This window comes from Octopus sinensis, linkage group LG26, assembly GCF_006345805.1.
Source record: "Octopus sinensis linkage group LG26, ASM634580v1, whole genome shotgun sequence".
Taxonomy (NCBI): Eukaryota; Metazoa; Mollusca; class Cephalopoda; order Octopoda; family Octopodidae; genus Octopus; species Octopus sinensis.
The window spans coordinates 18627264-18652118 of NC_043022.1; the positions used below are offsets into that span (position 1 = coordinate 18627264).

Here is a 24855-nt window from a genome sequence, read left to right on the forward strand (position 1 = left end):
TGTTCAGACCAGCCAGCTCTGGCCTCTCACAATCGCATCATTGAAATCTCAAAGCTATGGGATTAGGTCTGATTGATTCAAAATAATGCAGATAATAAGTATCACATATGACAAACTCAATGCTAAAAGGTTGGAGAGTGAACTAAATTAAAACCAGTCATTAAATTTTCTTGTTAATTTAGGTTCCAACCACCAACTTAATAACAACAAATTTATTTTCCTGATTATGTCATTATTTTCAAGATTAATTAAAATAAAGCAGTGTATTTCAGCGAAAATATGGTATCAAAGGGGTTAAAGTGATCTAAGAATGTATCAAAATTTCTGTAACAGCGATGCTAGATTACAATCTTCACATGATGTCAAGACTAGTGCACACACATACACACACACACACCCGTTCCCCCATTCTCTCTCTCTTTCTCTCTTTCTCATATATGTCACATATTATTTTCAGAAACCTTGAAAGTTGCTCAAGATCTCGTAACAGATGATTATGCAGAAAGAGTGAAAGGATTCAAACAGAAAGTGGATGGAATTGTAGAAGTGTTATCCAGGGATCACATGAAAGTGGTCTTTTTTGGTCGGTAAGTCGGTCTGTTTTGTACGTATATATGGCGGTTGCTGTTTGGCCCTAGATTTCATTCTGACCGGACAATATTATGATCAGAGGTGTTCCAACCATCATCTTTACTTTAGTCGTTCTTTCAGCATCTGGGACAAACATCGTCTCCTGTCTCTGTCTTCATCACTATCTCTTTACTCTTTTACTTGTTTCAGTCATTTGACTGCGGCCATGCTGGAGCACCGCCTTTAGTACTTATTCTATCGGTCTCTTTTGCCGAACCGCTAAGTAACGGGGACATAAGCACACCAGCATCGGTTGTCAAGCAATGCTAGGGGGACAAACACAAACACACACACACACACATACATATATATACATATATACGACAGGCTTCTTTCAGTTTCCGTCTACCAAATCCACTCACAAGGCATTGGTCGGCCCGGGGCTATAGCAGAAGACACTTGCCCAAGATGCCACGCAGTGGGACTGAACCCGGAACCATGTGGTTGGTTAGCAAACTACTTACCACACAGCCACTCCTGCACCTATCATCATCATTGTTTTAATGTCTACTTAACCCTTTAGTGTTCAGATTATTCAATCAAACATAATGCTTATTGATTCCCATTGATTTGAATTAATCATGCATTATCTCATATCTTCAAGATCTTGATGGTGTAATTACTTAATGTAGAATAACATTGTAGGGTAGGTGTGAGAGCCTGGATCTGGTCAGTTTGAACATAAAACAGATTAACTATTTTGGTCAGATATGGCCGGTTTAAATACTAAAGGGTTAAAGGATAGAAAACCTTGTCTGGGTCTGGATCCTGGATAAGATCTTTCCAGGTGCATGATGGAGATTTCTTTTATCAACCTCATGCCGGCTAGCCTTGTACCCCCTCTACAGCAAAACACCCGTTTCTGTCTCTTTGTCTCACTATAACCTTTCATCATCTGGCAAAAGGTCACCTCCTCCAGTGTCCCCTCCTCTCTCAAAGGATTTTTGTTTTGCAAGTTACTTGATGACCCTGCCTAGGCTGATGTCATGTAAAAAGCATCCAGTCCATATTGTAAAGTGGTTGCACTTGGAAGGGCATCCCACTGTAAAAACCTTGCCAAAACTGACCTCATCTGTGCTTGTGACGCATAAAAGCTCTCAGTCCACTCAGTGGAGCAGTTTGTGTTAGGAAGGGCATCCATGCCAAAACCAACACAGAAGTCAGGTACAGGCTCCTGTCAAACCATCCGACCCATGCCAGCATGGAAAGAGCATGTTAAACGATAATGATGATACTCTACCAAAGGGTTGAAATGTGAAGTTAATCTCGGTGAGATTTGAACTATCGTAAAGGGACCCATCGAAATACCACCTGGGGTTTTGTACACCAGGGTTCTGACCCTCACTGGGGCCACAGAAAAGCGCCCATTCTGGTGCAATGTAGAAAGATACTCATGCTGCTCTTCCTAATACAAATCACTTTACAGAGTGTCACACACACACACATGACAGGCTTCTTTCAGTTTCCGTTTATCAAATCCTCTTGCAAGGCTTTGGTTGGCCTGGAGCATTAGTAGTTAAGAGACATTTACCCAAGGTGCCATGCAGTAGGATTGAACCCATGATCACATGATTGGAAGCAAGCTTCTCAACCACACAGCCATGACTGCACCTATCTAATATATCCTTCCATTACTTAAAATGATGACAAACAATTTGTGGTGGGGGAACTGCTATTTCTAGCAATCAAACAACCCTGAAGAAGCTCCCTCGTTGTCTTTCATCCGTGTGTGTGTGTGTGTGTGTGTACACTAATCATAATTAGGGACATTATACAGGGTGTCCCATTCTGGTTTTCATTTAAAATAATTAAAGCATTTTATTTTACTATATACTAGCAGTATCGCCCGGCGTTGCTCGGGTTTGTAAGGGAAATAACTATATAAGCATTTTTAGAGAGTTACTTCCTTTATAGATGCCAATTCGGGCTTTCTTAGCCATTTCTGTTTTGGTGTCTTCAAGCCATGAAGTCGTTGTTCTAAAAGAATGCTGGTCTCCTTGACAACGCTTTACGACGTTGGTTTCCTTACACTCCCTTCCCCACAGCTTCACGAGGGAGGGAAGAAGGGGGAGAAGCAAACAGGTGCAGGTGTGACCATGGACGCCAACTCCGCCGCCATTGACACACGAAAAATTATGCATTAAAATGGAATAAAAAATGATGTTAAATTATTTTTAAAATCGTAGACTCATCGTAGACACGCGCTAATAGCCAGACGGGCTCGATATGAATCACGACTATAAGATACCCGAATTTGGTTAAACTGCACCGCAAAATGTGGGAGTAGTTAGGAATCTAAATCGAAGGGGACAGACACTCACACAACTAGAGTTTTATATATATAGATTTTCTCGGCATGTTTTATTGTAGAGGGTGCTCAATTCGATCATTTGTTACAATTAATTTCAATAAAGTGTTTTTAAAATCAATAAGGGTGTATTCTTTTAAAGAACCAGGGTGGTGCGCAACTTCTGGGACACCCTGAATATGAGCTTGAGACCACAGCTATGCCTGTACCTATCAGGTTACTAAAAATATTTTTTGGTGGACGGTGGTGAGGGAGTTTAGTCAGTTACTTATCAACCCCCTGATATGACTGGTACTTGTATAACAAATTATTATAGTACTTAATGGTGTGTTGTTGCTAATGTTGTATTTCTTCTGTGCCAGGACATCAAACGGTAAAAGTACTGTGATAAATGCTATGTTGAGGGACAAGATACTGCCAAGTGGTATAGGGCACACCACAAATTGTTTCCTCCAGGTCGAAGGGTCTGACTCCAACGAGGCTGTCTTACTCACTGCCGACTCAGACACGCCCAAGAGTATCAATGTAAGTCTATACACTGCCTGCCTCTCTTTCTTCGTCTTCCTCTGTCTCTTTCTTACACTTGCTTTCTCTTTCTTTCATATTACATCTCTCTCTCTCTCTCTCTCTCTCTCTCGCTCGCTCGCTCCCTCTTTCTCACTCGTTCCCGCTCTCTCACTCACTCGTCCCCCACTTTCTCTCACTCACTCACTCCCGCTTTCTCTCACTCACTCCCGCTTTCTCTCACTCGCTCCCACTCTCACTCACTCACTCGCTCCCGCTTTCTCTCACTCACTCACTCCCGCTTTCTCTCACTCACTCACTCCCGCTTTCTCTCACTCACTCACTCACTCCCGCTTTCTCTCACTCACTCACTCGCTCCTGCTTTCTCACACTCACTCACTCGCTCCCACTCTCACTCACTCAGTCACTCACTCGCTCCCGCTTTCTCTCACTCACTGTCACTCACTCCCACTTTCTCACACTCACTCACTCACTCACTCGCTCCCGCTTTCTCTCACTCACTTGCTCCTTCTGTTACTCACTTTCTGTCTCACTGTCTCTCTTCTGCTCTCTCTCTCTCTCACTCTCCCCTTTTTCTCTTTCACTCCACACCTGCTCACTCTTCCACTCCTCTCTCTCACTCCTGTTTCTCCCTCCCTCCCTCTCTCTCTTTTTCATTTTCTCCAACTATTTTACATCATTGAGTCTTTTTGTTATGCTATAAATAAAACAGGTTCACAAGATCATATTTTGGAGGTTCTCAGTGGTTACTTTACTCTCTCTCTCTCTCTTTCTCTCCTTAGGATATCAAACAATTGGCCCACGCCCTCAGCAACTTGAAGCTTGATTCGAACGCATGCATTCGGATCCTTTGGCCAAAAGACAAGTGCCGCCTGCTCAAAGAAGATGTAATTCTAGTTGACAGGTAAGAGAAAGAACGCAACTTTTTGTATATGGGGTGCAGGAAGTCCTGCCGTTTCTCTATGTTTGGTGCCAGGGTTTCTTCCATTTTCTGTGTGTGTGGTGTGAGGAATCTTTCCATTCTGGGATTGTTGTCTGTGACACTAGAAAACATTGTGAAATATGGAAAAATTAGTAGAAAAGTTGTGACAAGAATGCCAACAAAAATTGGCTGAACACTGACTATAACATTACGTATATATTTATTTATAAATAGGTGTAGGAGTGGCTGTGTGGTAAGTAGCTTGCTTACCGACCTCATGGTTCCGGGTTCAGTCCCACTGCGTGGCACCTTGGACAAGTGTCTTCTACTATAGCCTCGGGCTGACCAAAGCCTTGTGAGTGGATTTGGTAGACATAAGCTGAAAGAAGCCCATCATATATATCATCATCATCATCGTTTAGTGTCCGCTTTCCATGCTGGCATGGGTTGGACGGTGCAACTGGGGTCTGGGAAGCCAGAAGGCTGCACCAGGCCCAGTCTGATCTGGCAATGTTTCTACGGTTGGATTCCCTTCCTGATGCCAACCACTCCATGAGTGTAGTGGGTGCTTTTTACATACCACCGGCACAGAGGCGAGGCTGGCAATGTGTGTGTATATGTTTGTGTGTCCGTGTTTGCCCACCAAATATCCCTCACAATTCATTGGTTGGCCCTGGGCTATCGTAGAAGACACTTGCCCACTGTGCTGTGCAGTGAGACTGAACTTGAAACCATATGGTTGCACAACGAGCTGCTTGACCACACAGCCGTGTCTCTTCCCACACAGACAGCGTGTCACAATTTTTTTAAACAGGGATACACTCCGATAAATACCTATTTCTTTATTACCCACAAGGGGCTAAACATAGAGGGGACAAACAAGGACAGACATAGGTATTAAGTTGATTACATCGACCCCAATGCGTAACTGGTACTTAATTTATCGACCCTGAAAGGATGAAAGGCAAAGTCGACCTCGGCGGAATTTGAACTCACAACGTAACGGCAGATGAAATACGGCTATGCATTTCGCCTGGCGTGCTAACGTTTCTGCCAGCTCCCCTCTGATAAATACTGCATCCTTGCATGTCATAAGGGGTAGCTAAAATATAGCAGCCAAACCTCAAAACGTCACATGCAACCCATGACAGCACGGCAGAGCCAATATGTTAAATGACAATGGTAATGGTGATCGTTTATTGATGTGTGTGTTCAATTTCTCTCTATCAGCCCTGGTATTGATGTGTCCCCTGATCTTGACAACTGGATTGATGCCCACTGCTTGGATGCAGATGTCTTTGTTCTGGTTGCCAATGCTGAATCAACCCTAATGCAAACTGTAAGTACCCTCCCTTTCTGTCAATCATTACTCCTCATCATTGTCTCCTCCTGTCTTATCACTTCTCTATGCTTTGTCTCCCACTTTGCCACTCCTCCCTGTTGTCACCTCCCACATTACCACTCCTCCCTACTTTCACATCCTACTGCTTCTGATTCTTGTCACCTCCCACATTACTACTTCTCTCTATCTTGTCTCTCACCCTAATACTCCTCGCCAGTATCTCCTCCCATCTTACCACTTTTCCCTATCTTGTCTCTCATCCTGCTACTTTTCACCCTATCCCCCTCTCTCTCTCTCTGCCACTCCTCACTATTGTCACCTCCCACATCACTACTCAGTCCTTTATATCTCACCCTGCTACTCCTGATTCTTGTCACCACTGCTCCTCCCTCACCTACTCTCAGAAGAAGAGTCATCAAGGGGTCCTCTACGTGATCAGTTGACTTCGCTAGAAATAGCAGCCAAATTTCCTCAAAATCGCATACTACCATATTAAAAAAAAAGCTAGACATCTTGTACAATGTTGTCTTAGATAAGATATCCATAAAGACAGGAATATCACAACTGGAATGCCTCTTTGATCATGTCTCAGCTGGATCACGGCAGACCAGGGGCTAAACTGCTGCTTCTACTCTCAACTCTCACACCAATACTCTGTCTTGTTATACCATCATGTACTTATCACAACTCTCCCTTCCTTCCATTCTACACCTCCCTCATATCAGCTACTCTTTCTACATTGTTACGTTACACTTTCTTGCATCATTTTCACCTCGGTCATCGTCATCATCCTTTTTATTATCTTTGAGGCACGTAAAAAGCACCATCTGATCGTGGCTGTTGCCAGCCTCGCCTGGCCCCCGTGCTGGTGGCACGACCATCCATCCATGGCCGTTTGCCAGCTCCGTCTGGCACCTGTGCAGGTGGCACGTAAAAAGCACCCACTACACTCACGGAGTGGTTGGCGTTAGGAAGGGCATCCAGCCGTAGAAACACTGCCAGATCAGACTGGGCCTCGTGCAGCCTTCTGGCTTCACAGACCCCAGTTGAAACGTCCAACCCATGCTAGCATGGAAAGCGGACGCTAAATGATGATGATGATGTTATTACTATTCGTTATCGTCACCATCCTTATGATTATCATTGCCACTGTAATCATTATCTTCATCACCATCGTCATTCTATCTTATAGCCATCACATTCATCACCAGCATCATCATCACTATCATTACTATCATCATCATCATCACTATGTTTCACTTGTTTTACTTGAGGGGCTTAGTGGAATACATTGACCCCCCCCCACTCTTCAAGTTTGGTACTTATCGCATCAGTTTTTTTGGTTAACTGCTAAGTCACAGGGACATAAACAAACCAACTAAGCGTTGGAGGGGTACAAACATAAACGCACATGTACACACACACACACACTAACATATATGTATTGTACATTGATGGACTTTCACACAGCTTCCCTCAACCAAATTTACTCACAAAGGCATTGGTTGGCCCAGGGCTATAATTGAAGATACTTACCCAGGGAACCAAGCAGTGGGATTGAACCTGAAAATACATGACTGCAAAGTGAGCTCCTTAACCACACAGCCATTCTATTTGCCTATAATCTATAATCATCATCATCATCACTACCATTCTTACTATCATCATTGTCATCCAGTTCTAAAAATTGATGTTTTTTTTAATTTATTTTTTATTTTTATTTCAGGAAAAGAATTTTTTCCACAAAGTCAGCTCTAAACTCTCTAAACCAAATATCTTTATCTTACAAAACAGATGGGATGTTTCGGCTATTGAAGAAGATATTGAAGCAGTAGGTATTTAATTATATATGTGTGTGTGTGTGTGTAGAAATATATGCACATCTGTGTGGATATTTCACCTATCATCATAGTTTAACGTCCGTTCCATGCTGGCATGGGTTGGACGGTTTGACTGAGGTCTGGAAAGCCAGCGGCTGCACAAGGCTCCAATCTGATCTGGCAATGTTTCTACAGCTGAATGCCCTTCCTAACGCCAACCACTCTGAGAGTGTAGTGGATGCTTTTTATGTGCTACCAGCACGGGAGCCAGTCAGGTGGCCCTGGCATTGATCACGATGAGATAGTGTGTTTTATGTGCCACTGGCATGGGAGCCAGTTGGGGCACTGGCATCTGGTACTGGAGCCAGTCAGGGGGGCACTGGCCACAGCTACGATTTTGGTTTTACTTGACTCAGCAGGTCTTCTGAAGCATATCATATCGCCCAATGCATCAAAGATACTTTTAAATGGGCCGGTCATGCAACACTATCATCAGCCATGGCTGCGATCTCACTTTAGTTGCCAGGTCTTCTCAATCACAGCATGTCTCCAAAATCTTGGTCCCCTGTCATTGCCTCTGTGAGGCCCAACATTCAAAGGTCATGCTTCACCACCTTATCCCATGTCTTCCAGGGTCTACCTTTTCCACAGGTTCCTTCCACAGCTAGGGGGTGGCACTTCCTCACACAGCTGTCCTCATTCATACGTAAAGAAGCCCGTCGTATATATATATATATATATATGTATGTATGTATGTGTTTGTGTGTCTGTGTTTGTCCCCCTAGCATTGCTTGACAACCGATGCTGATGTGTTTACGTCGCCGTCACTTAGCGGTTCGGCAAAAGAGACCGATAGAATAAGTACTGGGCTTACAAAGAATAAGTCCTGGGTCGATTTGTTCGACTAAAGGCGGTGCTCCAGCATGGCCACAGTCAAATGACTGAAACAAGTAAAAAGAGAAAGAGAGAAAGAGAACACATGACCATACCAGCACAGTGGTTCTCTTGTACACCATATTTGATGCTTCCTACGTCCAACTTTTCTCTCAGGGTGCTCACACACTGCCATGTATGCACACTAACATTACACATACTAGATTCATTTGTTTCAAGCCTACACATGTCCTCTGCAGTCATGGTCCATGTTTCACTGCCATGTAGCATGGTAGTTCACATACATGCATCATACAGTCTACCTTTCATCCTGAGTGGGAGGCCCTTAGTTGCCAGCAGAAGTAGGAGCTCCCTGAACTTTGCCCAGGCTATTCTTATTCTAGCTGCTACACTCAGAGCAACCACCCCCTCTACAGATTTGGTGTGTGTATGTATACAAGTATGAGTGAGCTAGCTATTGGCCTCTTAATAAATGGCATGCATTTATGCTTATGGGCATATCACATTGAATGCTCCAGTTCTCGTCCGACCATCAAAGTTAAGCAATGTCGAACCTAGTGAGCGCTCCAGCATGGCCACAGTCAAATGATGGAAACAAATGAAAGAATAAAAGAATATATGTGTACGTCCGGGTTGTAATCATTGAATCTCTCTCTTTTTACTCTTTTACTTGTTTCAGTCATTTGACTGTGGCCATGCTGGAGCACCGCCTTTAATCGAGCAACTCAACCCTGGGACTTATTCTTTTGTAAGCCCAGTACTTATTCTATCGGTCTCTTTTGCCGAACCGCTAAGTGACGGGGACATAAACACACCAGCATCGGTTGTCAAGCAATGCTAGGGGGACAAACACAGACACACAAACACACACACATACATACACACACATATATATATATATATATATATCAAAACAAATCAAAATAGATGAACATCAATGGAATTTGTATCTTTGTGGTACCAGTGCTGGTGGCACACAAGAAAACCATCCAAACGTGGCCGTAGCCAGTACCGAATCGACTGGCCTCCGTGCTGTGGGCACGTAACAAACACCATCCGATCGTGGCCGTTTGCCAGCCTCATCTGGCACCTGTGTCGGTGGCACATAAAAACACCATCCGAGCGTGGCCATCTGCCAGCCTCGTCTGGCACCTGTGTCGGTGGCACATAAAAACACCATCCGAGCGTGGCCATCTGCCAGCCTCGTCTGGCACCTGTGTCGGTGGCACATAAAAAACACCATCCGAGCGTGGCCGTTCGCCAGCCTGTGTCGGTGGCACATAAAATCACCCACTACACTCTCAGAGTGGTTGGCGTTAGGAAGGGCATCCAGCTGTAGAAACACTGCTAGATCTGACTAGCCTGGTGCAGCCTTCGGGCTCCCCAGACCCCAGTTGAACCGTCCAACCCATGCTAGCATGGAAAGCGGACGTTAAATGATGATGATGATGATATACATATATACGACGGGCTTCTTTCAGTTTCCGTCTACCAAATCCACTCACAAGGCTTTGGTCGGCTTGAGGCTATAGTAGAAGACACTTACCCAAGGTGCCACGCAGTGGGACTGAACCCGGAACCATGCGGTTGGTAGACAAGCTACTTAATGTTTTTTTTTTTGTTTTTTTTTTGCTTTAGTTTTCTCTCTGTTTGTGTTTCAGGTTAGAAAACAGCACATGGAACGCAATGTCCAATTTCTCGGTAAGGAACTGAATGTAGTGCGACCAGAAGATGCTGAAACCCGTGTGTTCTTTGTGTCGGCCCGAGAAGCCTTAATGTCCCGGTTACATGAAGATAAAGGAACGCCAACACCAGGTAAGTCTTTCTTTGATTGTTACCTTTTAGCCATGCCCGCCTGTCCATAACTATGGCATACCTACCTAGTGGATGTGATGGTAGGTGGGGATGGGGGGTGCTTTGATAATCTTTACGTCAACTGTAACCACACCTGCCTGTCCCTAACTTTAACGTACCAGGTGTTGTTTGACAGTTGTAAATGAGTGTCACTGTCGTACAAGCAGCATCCTTCATTTACAGTTTCCCATGAAAAACATATCTCCAAGCAACATATTTCTGCATGGTCTGGCAAGTGTGGGTCGGTGACAGGAGGGTCATCCGACCAAATACATTCTAATTCGACAAATCTCGTTAAGCCCCCAAACAAGCCTAATGACGCTGATAATGATGATGATACTAACCATGGTCATAGAACAACAGGTAGGAAAGTATTTCTGTTGTCTTTTAATGAAATAAATCCAAACGGTATGAATGAATGAAGGCGGCGAGCTGGCAGAATCGTTAGCACGCCGGGCAAAATGCGTAGCCGTATTTCGTCTGTTGTTACGTTGTGAGTTCAAATTCCGCCGAGGTCGACTTTGCCTTTCATCCTTTCGCGGTCGATAAATTAAGTACCAGTTACGCACTGGGGTCGATGGAATCGACTTAATACCTATGCCTTACCTTGTTTGTCCCCTCTATGTTTAGCCCCTTGTGAGCAATAAATAAATAGGTATGAATGAATGTCTTTTGCAGCATATATTTGATATTGCTCTTGTTTAACCGACCCACCCACCCACCCTGCCAGCTCAGCCCCTTATTAAACAAACCTACGATTGAGAATATTCAAGCCACAGACATTGCATCTTTGTAATTTCCCAACACCACCATCAATCGTAGTGTTAGGGTTTGTTTGAGTTAGAATTTCTGTGTTAGGATGCTCTTACTGGCTTAAGGTGTTGGTGGCAAGGGAGACAACACTCACCTAGCACACTTGCATGTGAAGCTAATGTGGGCATGCACACACACACACACTAGTGTAGCTAGAGTGTGTGCCTCCCAGAGCGACCTTTCCGTTTGCTGCCCCCAGACTCTACAAAAAACACATATTGCCTACAGCAAACCCAAAAGTTCTGCCCCATTAAAAGGGCTGCCTAGAGCGGATTGTCTCCACTATCTATGCTAGTGCGCACACACACACACACACACACACATGTGCGAAGCTAATGTGGGCACCCATGCAGACATATATGTGTGTGTGTGTATATATATATATAGAAAACAAAAAATGGAGCAAGAACGTAACAGGTGACAACAAAACATGTGGACAGTTGAACAATACAGAAAAGGACAGGAAAAAACAAGGACGGGTCATTCAGTTTTCTATCCTCAGTCGAGTTCCATATTTTCTCAGCAGTTTCGGCCAGTTTCACTTGAGACTTTGTGTATATACCCACACACATATATTGTATGTGTGGGCATGTCTTTAAGTTTGTCTTTTGTCTGGTCATTTCAGCATGCAGTGACCATCTGAGACACACTTGTTCTTTTCTTTCTATTTTCCTCTCTCCTAATCTATCCTTTCTGTAGCAGAGCGTAATTTCAAAATGCTAAACACTTCTAATTTTGCTAAGTTTAAATCTAAAATACCCTGTTTGTTTTATTTTCACTTGTACTTCCTCATTTTTTTAAATATTAATACCACTCACACACACACACACACACACCACACACATGTGCGAAGCTAATGTGGGCACCCATGCAGACATATATGTGTGTGTGTGTATATATATATAGAAAACAAAAAATGGAGCAAGAACGTAACAGGTGACAACAAAACATGTGGACAGTGAACAATACAGAAAAGGACAGGAAAAAACAAGGACGGGTCATTCAGTTTTCTATCCTCAGTCGAGTTCCATATTTTCTCAGCAGTTTCGGCCAGTTTCACTTGAGACTTTGTGTATATACCCACACACATATATTGTATGTGTGGGCATGTCTTTAAGTTTGTCTTTTGTCTGGTCATTTCAGCATGCAGTGACCATCTGAGACACACTTGTTCTTTTCTTTCTATTTTCCTCTCTCCTAATCTATCCTTTCTGTAGCAGAGCATAATTTCAAAATGCTAAACACTTCTAATTTTGCTAAGTTTAAATCTAAAATACCCTGTTTGTTTTATTTTCACTTGTACTTCCTCATTTTTTTAAATATTAATACCACTCACACACACACACACACACACACACACACACACATGATAGGCTTCTTCACAGTTTCCATCTACCAAATCCCCTCTAGGCATTAGTCAGCCCTGTGTTATGGTAGAAGACATTTCCCCAAGATGTCCTGCATTGGGATTGAACCCATAACCACATGTTTGCCATACCTGCCCTGATTTGCAAATGTTTGTTTTCCTCATAAATCCAAGATGTAATCATAAAATCTAAACTCTTTTCTTTTTCTTTTGTTTTTTTTTTTTTTTTTTAGTTGGTGCCTTACAGGAAGGTTTTCAAGTTCGTTTATTTGAATTTGCAAACTTTGAACGAACATTTGAGGTACGGTCAATACATTGCCCCTTTTTTTTTATTTCCTTTTTTTTTTTTGTCTTTTTACTTAGCATTGATGCTAACCCTGTGGTTTAAGTGTTGCATTCGTGGTCACAAAATCCTGGTTCAATTGCCTGACCAGACAGTATGTTGTTTCCTTGAGCAATACACTTCATTTCACATTACTCAAGCCCTACTCAACTGTGAATGAGTAAACCCTGTAATGGGTTGGTGTTCCTGTTCAGGGGATAACATTGTGATCTCATGTTCAATATTTCTTCTGTGTCCCTCTCGACACCAAGATTCCTCTTTGGCATGATTGCTATGGAAACGAAACGATCATAAACTCTTTTGAGCTAAATCTAAAAAAATGTGTTTATTTTTGCAGTTAAGTAATACACCCTTAACCCTTTAGTATTTAAACCAGCCATATCCGGCCAAAATAGTTAATCTGTTTTATGTTCAAACTGACCAGATCCAGGCTCTCACACCTACCCTACAATGTTATTCTATATTAAGTAATTACATCATTAAGATCTTGAAGATATGAGATAATGCATGATTAATTCAAATCAATGGGAATCAATAGACTTTATGTTTGATTGAATAATCTGAACACTAAAGGGTTAAATATATTTAATAGTGAAAACAATAAATAAAGTAAAAAAAAGAGCCAAAAAAAATAAATGCAACCATACATGAAATATGACTTGTAATATTCTGAAATGAACACTGATTCCCAGTGTATGATTTATCATATTCAAGGGGAAAACACTTAATAAATTGAAACGTTCCAAATATTTTTGGTTGAAATATCATTTAAAGTTATAAGACATAAATTGCTGAATCTAGATTATTAACCCTTTCGTTACTGTATTTGTTTTGAGATGCTCTGTGTTTCTTTCAATTATTTTAAACATAACAAAGAATTTAGTAAAATAACTTAGTTATCATTCACCTAGTGTTAAGAGCATAAACTGTGACTAAGGTTTGGTGGAAGATTTTAATTCAAAACTTATGTAAACAAGGCATTTGTACTACAGAGTCATAAGTTTTAATTCAAAACTTATGAAAACAAGACATTTGTACTCAGAGCCAAAGCTGGTTTCGGCCGGGCTGGTAATGAATGGGTTAATTTAGATCACTTTAACCTTTCGTTACTGTATTTATTTTGAGATGCTCTGTGTTTCTTTCAATTACTTTAAATATAACAAAGAATTTAGTAAAATAACTTAGTTATCATTCAGCTAGTGTTAGGAACATAAATTGTGACCAAGGTTTGGTGGAAGATTTTAATTCGGAACTTATGTAAACAAGGCATTTGTACTCAGGGCCAGAACCGGTTTCAGCTAGGTTGGGTTAATTTACATCACTTAAATATAACGAAGAATCTAGTAAAATAACTTAGTTTATCATTCAGCTAGTGTTAGGAACATAAATTGTGACTAAGGTTTGGTGGAAGATTTTAATTCAAAACTTATGAAAGCCAGACATTTGTACTACAGAGCCAGAGGTGGTTTTGGCCGGGTTGGTATCAAAAGGGTTAATGTTAACATAGAATATAAGATGGCTAACTAGAATTATATTTGTTGATAGACAGACAGGTAGATAGTTAGCTAAGTTGGTGTCAGCAGAGAACAGAAAACTGTTGACTGGAATTATTTTTGCCAAAAGATAGATAAGTTGTTGTTAACATAGCTCTAACTTGAAATATGAGACACTCACTCTCTCTACCTCTTTCTCAGCCACTCATTAGCACCCTCTCAGCCACTCATTAGCACCCTCTCTGCCTCTCCCATTCACTAACTCTCTCTCTTTCTCTCTGTCTCTTTTAGGAATGTATCTCCAAGTCTGCTGTGAAGACAAAGTTTGAATTACACACGGAACGTGGTAAACACATCAGCAGTAACTTGCGCACCGTCATGGAGGATGTACATCAAAGAAGTCTCCAACGCAGGTCTACACTGTCGGCACTTACTTCTTCTCCTTCTCTTTCAGTTGTGTGCAGTGTGTGCACGTTTGTGTGCAATGCATGCCATGTAGTGTGCAGTGTATGCACATTGTATGCTGTGCACTCATCCCACTTCTGCATAGATTTGCATAGATTAACGCTTGACCAGTGGAAGAAAGGAAGGTAGGAAGGAGATGTTCTGGTCTCCAGCGTTCAAGGAAGGGATGGACACACATTCATTCATGCATGCATGCACACACATACATACATACATCTCACGTTGGTTTCAACAAATGACAGCGGAACTTGAGAATTAGAACTTAAAGGGAGGTAAATCAAATGGCACAATGTATTTTGTCCAGTGCTCTACTGATTCTGCTAGCTGCTTCCATTTGGTGGTAGTGGTTTCTATGGTAGTTTTGATCATTCAGTCAAACAGCCGGACTCTGAAAGTGGCTGAGTATTCCGTAGACACATCTACTTGCTGTAATCCTCAAGCAGAATCAGTACAACACAGAATTTAACATGGCTGGGTCTTTGAATTACAGAGATACAAAGGAATATATATATATATATCATCATCGTTTAACGTCTGCTTTCCATGCTAGCATGGGTTGGACGATTTGACTGAGGACTGGCGAATCAGATGGCTGCATCAGACTCCAGTGTGATCTGGCAGAGTTTCTACAGCTGGATGCCCTTCCTAACGCCAACCACTCTAAGAGTGTAGTGGGTGGTTTTACGTGCCACCAACACGAGGGCCAGTCAAGCAGTAATGGCAACGGCCTCTCTCAAGTCGTGCTTTTTACGTGCCACCTGCACAGGATCCAGTTCAGTGGCACGTGTGTGTGTGTCATTATCATCATCAACAACAGTTAATATCTGTTGTCCTGGCATGGATTCGACTGTGACCAAATCTGGAGAGCTCCACCAAGGTCCAGTCTCATTTGGCATGGTTTCTACGGCTGGATGCCCTTCCTAACACCAACCACTCCAGGAGTGTACTAAGTGCTTTTAATTTTGCACCAGCTCCTGTATCAATTCTGTTGTGGTGGACAGGGCTTCTCGAGAACAGCAGGGCACCAGATATCACAGTCCTTAGCCTTCTCCTTTGTAAGGCTCAATGTCTTGATATTGTCCTTCAATATTTCATCCCATGTCTTCCTGGGTCTCCCTCTTTCACAAGTTCCAGCCACTTTAAGTGATCAGAACCACTGTATGCAACTATCGACCTCCACATGCATCGCATGACCTAACCAGTGCAGTCTTTTCTCTTACTGCATCTAATTCCCCTTATACTCTTACTCTTTTTACTCTTTTACTTGTTTCAGTCATTTGACTGCGGCCATGCTGGAGCACCGCCTTTAGTCGAGCAACTCGACCCTGGGACTTATTCTTTTGTAAGCCCAGTACTTATTCTATCGGTCTCTTTGCCGAACCGCTAAGTGACGGGGACGTAAACACACCAGCATCGGTTGTCAAGTAATGCTAGGGGGACAAACACAAACACATACACACACACATATATATATACATATATACGACAGGCTTCTTTCAGTTTCCGTCTACCAAATCCACTCACAAGGCATTGGTCGGCCCGGGGCTATAGCAGAAGACACTTGCCCAAGATGCCACGCAGTGGAACTGAACCCGGAACCATGTCATTGGTTAGCAAGCTACTTACCACACAGCCACTCATATGCCCAACTTTTCCCTCAAAACACTAGCACTTTTGTGCACACATACACACATTTATACACACTCACAAACATAATTTATCAAAACTCTTTGCTGGACCAGAAAGCCTTCCTCATCAGGTTTGCCGTTATTTTAATTTTCTTTGCCATTAATACCACCACCACATGGCTGTAGCTCATCTCCATCCCAACTTTCTACATACAAGTATTCTAGCTGAAGTAGTAAATTATACACATTATGTAGTATATCAGTTGGTCTTTTTTTATTTCGGTTAATTTAGGGAAACTGGCTTCTTTTTCTTAGTTTCATTATTATTATTATTAAGGTGGCAAGCTAGCAGAATGGTTAGCAGGCCAGGTGAAAAGCTTAGCGGCATTTTGTCAGTGTCAGTTTTCACATTCTGAGTTCAAATTTCATTAAATTTGACTTTTTTTTTCATAATTTCAGGGTCGATAAAATAAGGACCAGTTGAACACTGGGGTTAATGTCATCGACTCTCCCCTTTTCCCCCAAATTTCAGGCCTTGTGCTCTATAGTAGAAAGGATTATTATTATTATTATTATTATTATTAAGGTGGTGAGCTGGCAGAATCGTTAGCATACCGGGCGAAACGCTTAGCGGTATTTCATCTGCCGTTACATTCTGAGTTCAAATTCCGCCAAGATCATTAGCATGGCGAGCTAGCAGAAACGTTAGCATGCCGGGCAAAATGCTTAGTGGTATTTCCTTGCTGTTACATTCTGAGTTCAAATTCTGCCAAGGTCATTAGCATGGCAAGCTGGCAGAATCGTTAGGATACCGGGCGAAATCCTTAGCGGTATTTTGTCTGTCTTTACATTCAGAGTTCAAATTCTGCTGAGGTAGACTTTGCCTTTCATCCTTTCAGGGTCGATAAATTAAGTACCAGTTACGCACTGGGGTCAATGTAATCGACTTAATCCCTTTGTTTGTCCCCTCTATGTTTAGTTGCATTTCGTCCATCTTCTGAATTCTGAGTTCAAACTCCACCAAGCTCAACTTTGTTTTTCATAATTTCAGGGTCGATAAAATAAGTACCAGTTGAACACTGGGGGTCAATGTAATCGACTGTCCCCTTTTCCCCAAAATTTCAGACCTTGTGTAGGATTTTTTTTTTTTTTTTTCAATATTAAAGCTGTGAGCTGGCAGAATCGTTAGCACACCAGGCAAAAGGTTTAGTGGCATTTTATTCCATCTTCGCATTCTGAGTTCAAATTCCACTGAGGTCAACTTTATCTTTTGTCCTTCCACAGTTGATTGAATAACATAAGTATCAGTTAAGCACTGGAGGTCAATGTAATCAACATAACCCCCATCCCCGAAATTGCCGGCTTTGTGCCAGAATTTGAAATCAATATTAAGGTGATATAATAATAATAATAATGGTAGTAGTAGTAGTAGTAGTAGTTGTAGTAATGATGCCAGAATAAACTTCTTCCAGATATTTCTGTGATGCTGCATGTGTCCCCTCCCCCATACCCCCTTACCATTGTAACTTTTGTACTGACATCAGTCTTTCTCCCTTATAGCATCATAATCCATTCTTCATCAGTGAATCCCTGGCCCCCTAACATTGCAATATGTAGTCTCTTTTTGTAGTTTTGCTTCTGTATATATTGAATATTTTGTTTCTATTTGTATTGTTGTTGATGATAATGATGATGGTTGTGGTGATAGTTGTGAGGTTGGTTATGGTCAATGGTTGTTGTGAGTGTGATGGTGATTCTTGCTGTGATGAAGATGACAGCAGTTGTGAGGTTGATGGTAGTAATGGTGTTGATGGCTCGTTGTTATGACTACAGTGCTGATAATAATGACTTGTTGTGATTGTGATGATGATTGTTACCATTGTGACAATAGCAATGTTTATTGCAGTTGTGATGGTTATTATGATGATGATGATGGTGGTGGTGGTGGTTGAGGATGTTAATGGTTGTGACAGTGATGGTGGCAAGACTTCCGCTCATCTCGTCCCCCACAAAACCACCCTTTTTTTAAAAAAAATTTTTTTCAACACAACCCACCTTCTTGGCTACGGGGAATATGAATCGGCAAAAATCAACATTTCTAAATTACCACCCCACCCCATTCCCTTCCTTTTTAACTTTTTTCAGAATTTTTTTTCTTCAAAATATACAGGAAAATACAGAGATAATGATTATGAAAAAAGTTTCCAAAAATCTTTGTAAAGTTTTTTTTTAAGAATTTTTTTTTTTTTTTTCCTAAATATGCAGAAAAATACGGACATCATGATTCGGACAAAAATTTCAAATCATTTCTGTACTTACAGTTACGGGGTTAGGGTTACGGTTAGGGTTTTAGGGTTGGTCTTGGGGGGAAAAAGTCAAATTGAAGAAGTTGGTGGAGAATTTCACAATGCCGATTTTTTGGCAATTTTCCGGAAGTTGTTTTGGTTTATTGATTGTCTTATATTAAAGAAAAAGTATTTCTATGTTGAATGGAAAATTCTTTAAGGCTCAGTCCTCATGTTTTTCTTTTGTTTTTCTCTCCTTCCTGCTGCTCCCTCGCTGGCTCGTCTCTGCGTTCCTGTGTCCACATTGCTGACTTCAGAGATGATCAGACGAAGATTGTTGAGGAAAAAAATAATGAATTAGAATTTATGGTGAAACAGCTGAAAATTGTCACAGGAGACATCAAAGAGAAAATCAAAGATATGGTCGATAATGTGGAACGTAAGGTGGGTCTTTGCGGATTCTTTGTTATTTCATTTGTTTGTGTTTACGGGGTTTTTTACTGAGGTCAGGGGATTATTTCAGAGCAGTCCCACTGCCTGGCGCTTCGATTATAGGCCTTGGCCAACTAGTATTTTGTGAGTGAATTTGGTAGACAAACAGAAAGAAGCCCATCACGTCTTGTGTGTATATCTATGTATAGAAGTGTTTTCTTCTTCTTCTTCCAATCAGGACTCACACCATTAGCCACAAGGAATAATCTCTAATTCGAGCCTACTCTAAGCTACTAAGAATGCGTGTGGCCACTTGAAGATCCACCCACCACACGCGATAGACTGGTGGTTGCATGGGCGCAAAAGCTACGTTGTTATCCTCATTCTGTAAACGGTGGCTTTTAAGGGTGGAGAGCTGAACCATCCTGGGCTACAGAGGATTCGCAATCTTGACTAGGGTCTGAAAGTTTTACCACACCATAGTGGTTTACACCCTGGTTCCTCTGCTTTGTGGCAGAAGTAGGAAGAAAGAGTGAGAGAAAGTTGTGGTGAAAGAGTTCAGTGGGGTTCACCACCACCCCCTGCCAGGCATGGCTGTGTAGTAAGAAGTTGGCTTTTCAACCACATGGTTCCCGGTTCAGTCCCACTGTGTGGTGCCTTGGGCAAGTGTCTTCTACTATATGTTGGTTGGCTAAAGGCTTATGAATTCGGTAGGCAGAAACTATGAGGAAGCCCATCTGTGTGTATCTATATATATATATAAGTCCCACTGCGTGGCACCTTGGACAAGTGTCTTCTACTATAGCCTTGGGCTGACCAAAGCCTTGTGAGTGGATTTGGTAGACGGAAACCGAAAGAAGCCCGTCATATATATGTATATATATATATATATATATGCGTGTGTGTGTTTGTGTGTCTGTGTTTGTCCCCCTAGCATTGCTTAACAGCCGATGCTGGTGTGTCTATGTCCCCGTCACTTAGCGATTCGGCAAAAGAGACCGATAGAATAAGTACTGGGCTTACAAAAGAATAAGTCCTGGGGTTGAGTTTGCTCGATTAAAGGCGGTGCTCCAGCGTGGCCGCAGTCAAATGACTGAAACAAGTAAAAGAGTAAAGAGTATATCATCATCATCTGTTGTCCATGCTGGTAAGCTGGAAGGCTGCACCAGACTCCATTCTCATTTGGCATGGTTTTCTACGGCTGCATGACTTTCCTAATGCCAACCACTCCCAGAGTTGTCATGGGTGCTTTTACATGCCACCAGTACAGATGCTATTTACGTGACATCAGTATCTGCCACAACTGCTTGGTGGGTCTTCTTCTAAAGCACGACATAATGCCAAAGGCCTCAGTCATTACCTCTGTGAGGCCCAACACTCGAAAGTAACTTGGCCGCTTTGCCTCTGTGAGGCCCAACGCTCAAAATGGAATCAGCCACTTTGCTTCTGTGAGGCACACTGCCGAAAAGGAACTCAGTCGCTTTGCCTCATATATATATATATATATATATATATATACACACACACATACACATACAAAATTTAGAGGACTGACCACTAAAAGTGGACAGCCTGTATGCTAGAAATAGACGTAAAATCGCCATTTTCCACGAAGAATGTGTTCTCAAGAAATTTTTTCTTCAGAACACATTCTTCATGGAAAATGGCGATTTTACATCTATTTCTAGCATACAGGCTGTCCACTTTTAGTGGTCAGTCCTCTTAATTTTGTATGTAAAATAATTTTTAATCTTCAGATTTTTTTTAAAATATGCTAGGCCACTGGTTTTAATTGATTAATATCAATTTCTACCCTTATTCAATTTTATATATCTCTATCTCTATATATATAAACGGCAGTTTGTCTGTCTGTGTGGCTGTCAGGTTGTACCCTCACCCTGACCACAGCTTTCAACCGATTCTGATGAAACTTGACACACACATAGCCCAATGTTATAATTCAAAACTAACGCAGCGAAAATTTTGAAAAGTTCCCCCAGTTCTGAAAAAAATTGATAAATTCGACATGGGGTCAAGAATCTAAGCTTTTTATATGCAACACATTTTCTGTCGGGAGACAGCTAGGAACATCGTATACACAGAAGTATTCGAGTGAAGAGAAGACATTGCAACCTACACATGCGCCTTCATTCCCTAGAGGGAAAGAACTAGATTGGGATTAGTCGTTGCCTACTAGGGGCTCTTACATACCCGGGCAACGCCGGGCTATGCTGCTAGTAATATATATATGTGTGTGTGTGTGCTGTATATATGAAATATGCTCATACACTAAAGAGAGAGTGAGTAGGTGGATACGAGAGGTTTGGGGCTAAACAATAATCAAATGACCCTCCCCACCAAATCAACCCATCAACTCTCCTGTTTGCAGCAACCGTAAATGTACACTTATGTCTTTCCCCAGATAGAAATGTTGTAATTCATTAAACATTTACAACCGACTTGATATTAATGACTAACAAAAATTTTTTTTTCTTCTTCCATCTGCCAATGAAGGTGGGCAGTGCACTTAACGAAGAAATTCATCGGCTCTCTATTGTGGTTGATGAGTTTGATCGACCTTTCCATCCAGACAACCTCATGTTGAATATCTACAAGAAAGTAAGTGATGCGTACTGTCTACTTACGTCTGTCCAGCTTTTCACAAATCTCTTTCTTTTTCAATCTATCAGTTTGTCTGCCTGTCTGTCCATCTAACCATGTGTCTGATAGTCTGTCTGTCTGCCCCACTATCTCATAATCCATCTTTTGTCGGCTCCTTCTCTTCATTTCTATTCCTTTCTTCACTAGAATTCAGTGAGAGCAGATCAATGAAGTAATATCAATGGCATGGTTTTGGTTAGGTTGGATCCAGCCTTACCAGGAAGTGATCCCACACACTCTGGTCTCAAAGACATCCTTTGCAGCACTACTAAAATGTGATGTCCAAAATCAATCATCAAAACCGCAAAGGATGGCCATCAACCCAAGTGTTACTTGATCTGCACACTCGTGGCCAGGCCATCTGGAATTGCTCTCTTATACCAATACAGCCATTAAAATCAAAGGTCTTCATTCGCTTGTTGTGTTGCTAGAGACATTGGCTATTTTTTCAAGGTATACTCTTAGATGTGTCCAGATCGGTGGAAACAGGTTTTAGCTGGCGTGGTCTGGCTACTAAATCAGGCTCAGATCTTTTCCTGAACATGACTGATCACCTTGGAGTGTGAGAGAGTGAGGACCAGTCCTTGAAGAGAAGTTGCTTAAGGCACATCACTCAACAAAGGGTAATCCTTCTAAACAGCCTTTGAGCCTTATTTATCAATAATAATAATAATGATAACAATATATATATATAGGTGCAGCATGGCTGTGTGGTAAGAAGCTAGCTTCCCAGCCACATGGTTCTGGGTTCAGTCCCACTGCATGGCACCTAGGTCAAATGTCTTTGAATATAGCCTCAGGCCAACCAAGACCTTGTGAGTGGATTTGGTAGATGGAAACTAGATATATATGTATGTATAGGCTTGGACATGGCTGTGTGGCTAAGAAGCCTACTTTGCAAACCATGTGGTTTTAGGTTCAGTCCCACTGCATGATACCTTGGGCAAGTGTCTTCTATTATAGTCCCAGGCCTACTAATTTGTTGTAAGTGAATTTCGTAGACAGAAATTGTGAGGAGCTTGCCATATATATATATGTGTGTGTATGTTTGCTTGTCCACCCACACATCACTTGGTTACCAGTGTTGGTTGCTTATGTCCTTGTAACTTAGAGGTTCAGCAGAAGGCACTGAAAGAAGTGCTGAGGCCAGTTTGTTTGACTAAACCCTTCAAGGTGGTTTTCCCGCAATAGCCACTGTCCAGTGACTGAAACAAAAGCAAAAAAAGAATAACATCTCTCTCTCTCTCTCACTCCTTCTTCCCTTTCTCGTCCTCTCATTGTGTGTGTCTGTCTGTCTCTCTTTCTCTCTCCTATTTTCTGTCTCTCTGATGTCTTCTATAACTCAACCAATTATTCTCTCCCACCACCACTACCAATACTACTACTTCTACTCCTACTATTGCCACTGTCCAGGACCTTCACAGCCATCTTGAGTCAACCCTTTGCCGAAACATGGTTGGCCGTTGCACAGCATCTGTCTTTCGAGGGATGGCCAACATGGATTTGTATATGACAGGTAAGCAACCGACCTCCGACCTCTCACCTGGACTGCTCTCTGGTGCAGCACCCATGCACATGCACACACACGTATGCCTCTGGCACCCTGCCACTTTTATGACCACTGCCAACCAATGTTCCTTGACATAATTTGTTGCTTGGTTTAACATCCCCTTTTCCCTTCTGACTTTGGGTGACAAAATCCCTTGTGAGTTGAGTGGATTTGGTAGACAGAAACTGAAAGAAGCCCTTTATATATATGTAGGAGTGGCTGTGTGGTAAGTAGCTTGCTTACAAACCACATGGTTCCGGGTTCAGTCCCACTATGTGGCACCTTGGGCAAGTGTCTTCTACTATAGCCTCGGGCCGACCAAAGCCTTGTGAGTGGATTTGGTAGACAGAAACTGAAAGAAGCCCGTCGTATATATGTATATATATATATATATAATATATATATATATATATATATATATATATATGTTTGTGTGTCTGTGTTTGTCCCTCTAGCATTGCTTGACAACCGATGCTGGTGTGTTTACGTCCCCGTCACTTAGCGGTTCGGCAAAAGAGACCGATAGAATAAGTACTAGGCTTACAAAGAATAAGTCCTGGGGTCGATTTGCTCGACTAAAGGCGGTGCTCCAGCATGGCCGCAGTCAAAATGACTGAAACAAATAAAAGAGTAAAAAAAAAGAGTATATATATTTGTGTGTTTATGTTGGCATGTTTATGTTCCCATAATTTTGTGGTTCGGGAAAAAGAGACCAAATAAGATAAGTACCCCACTAAAAAAAAAGAATAAGTCCTGGGGTCGATTTCTTCAACTAAAACCCTTTAAGGTGGTGCTCCAGCATGGCCAAGTAAAAGACTACGTGTGCATGTGTATAAGAGAGCATGTATGTGCGTGTGGAAGAGGGCTGGTGACCTTGACATGTGCGTGTGGGTGTGTGTAGTTGTGAAGATGTGGGGCTGGGAAGGGGTCAGTGCTAGTGTGTGCATGGTGGTGTGATGTGATGGTGTAGTGGTGTTGGGATGTGGGGGAAGGCGAGAGTGAGGGAAAGCAAGGGTGGGGTGTGGGTTATGCCTCTACTTGACCTTGACCTGACTTGACCTTTACATGTCATAGACATCTGGTGGCAGTGGTCTTATTCAGTGGTAACAGTTTATGAGGGAGAAAGAGGAGAGAGGTCAAAGGTTTGTTCGTGGCACACTACTAGCCCTGGCTGTTTTATCTATGTTTTATTTATTTATTTATTTGTTTGCTGTTTATTGCCCTCGCCCCCACCTCCAGGCGCCTGTGCACTCACATACACATACCAGTTCTTGTTGTTGTTGCTGTTGTTCTGGCCTTTATTTCGTTTTAAATGTTTGTATTATTTTTGTTATTTTTGTTATTGAAGCAGGATTGTTTAATTTGAAAATAATCCAACATTGCATGATGTTGTTGTTATTGTTGTTGCTGTTGCACTTTTTTAATGCTTTGTTTTCCCTAATTTTTATTTGGTTTTTTTTTTTATAAATCATTTCTTTTAGAGATGAATATAACAAAGGAACAGGCTATTGAATATACATATTTA

At 41.9% G+C, this 24855-nt stretch overlaps 1 protein-coding gene across 4 annotated transcripts in view; it reads left to right on the plus strand.

Moving 5' to 3' along the window:
* The window catches only part of LOC115224764 (mitofusin-2), a 54908-nt gene that overhangs the window by 17093 nt on the left and 12960 nt on the right, over positions 1-24855 (plus strand). The window contains exons 3-13 of one of the 4 annotated variants that reach the window (XM_036513761.1): positions 458-587; positions 3301-3463; positions 4246-4367; positions 5616-5724; positions 7454-7558; positions 10103-10256; positions 12708-12775; positions 14602-14732; positions 19006-19132; positions 21635-21739; positions 23195-23297. In XM_036513761.1, the coding sequence (XP_036369654.1) occupies positions 458-587; positions 3301-3463; positions 4246-4367; positions 5616-5724; positions 7454-7558; positions 10103-10256; positions 12708-12775; positions 14602-14732; positions 19006-19132; positions 21635-21739; positions 23195-23297 (1317 nt within the window). The remainder of the gene's footprint in view (positions 1-457; positions 588-3300; positions 3464-4245; positions 4368-5615; positions 5725-7453; positions 7559-10102; positions 10257-12707; positions 12776-14601; positions 14733-19005; positions 19133-21634; positions 21740-23194; positions 23298-24855) is intronic. The other 3 variants (XM_029795666.2, XM_036513762.1, XM_029795667.2) reach the window with 3 other exon arrangements.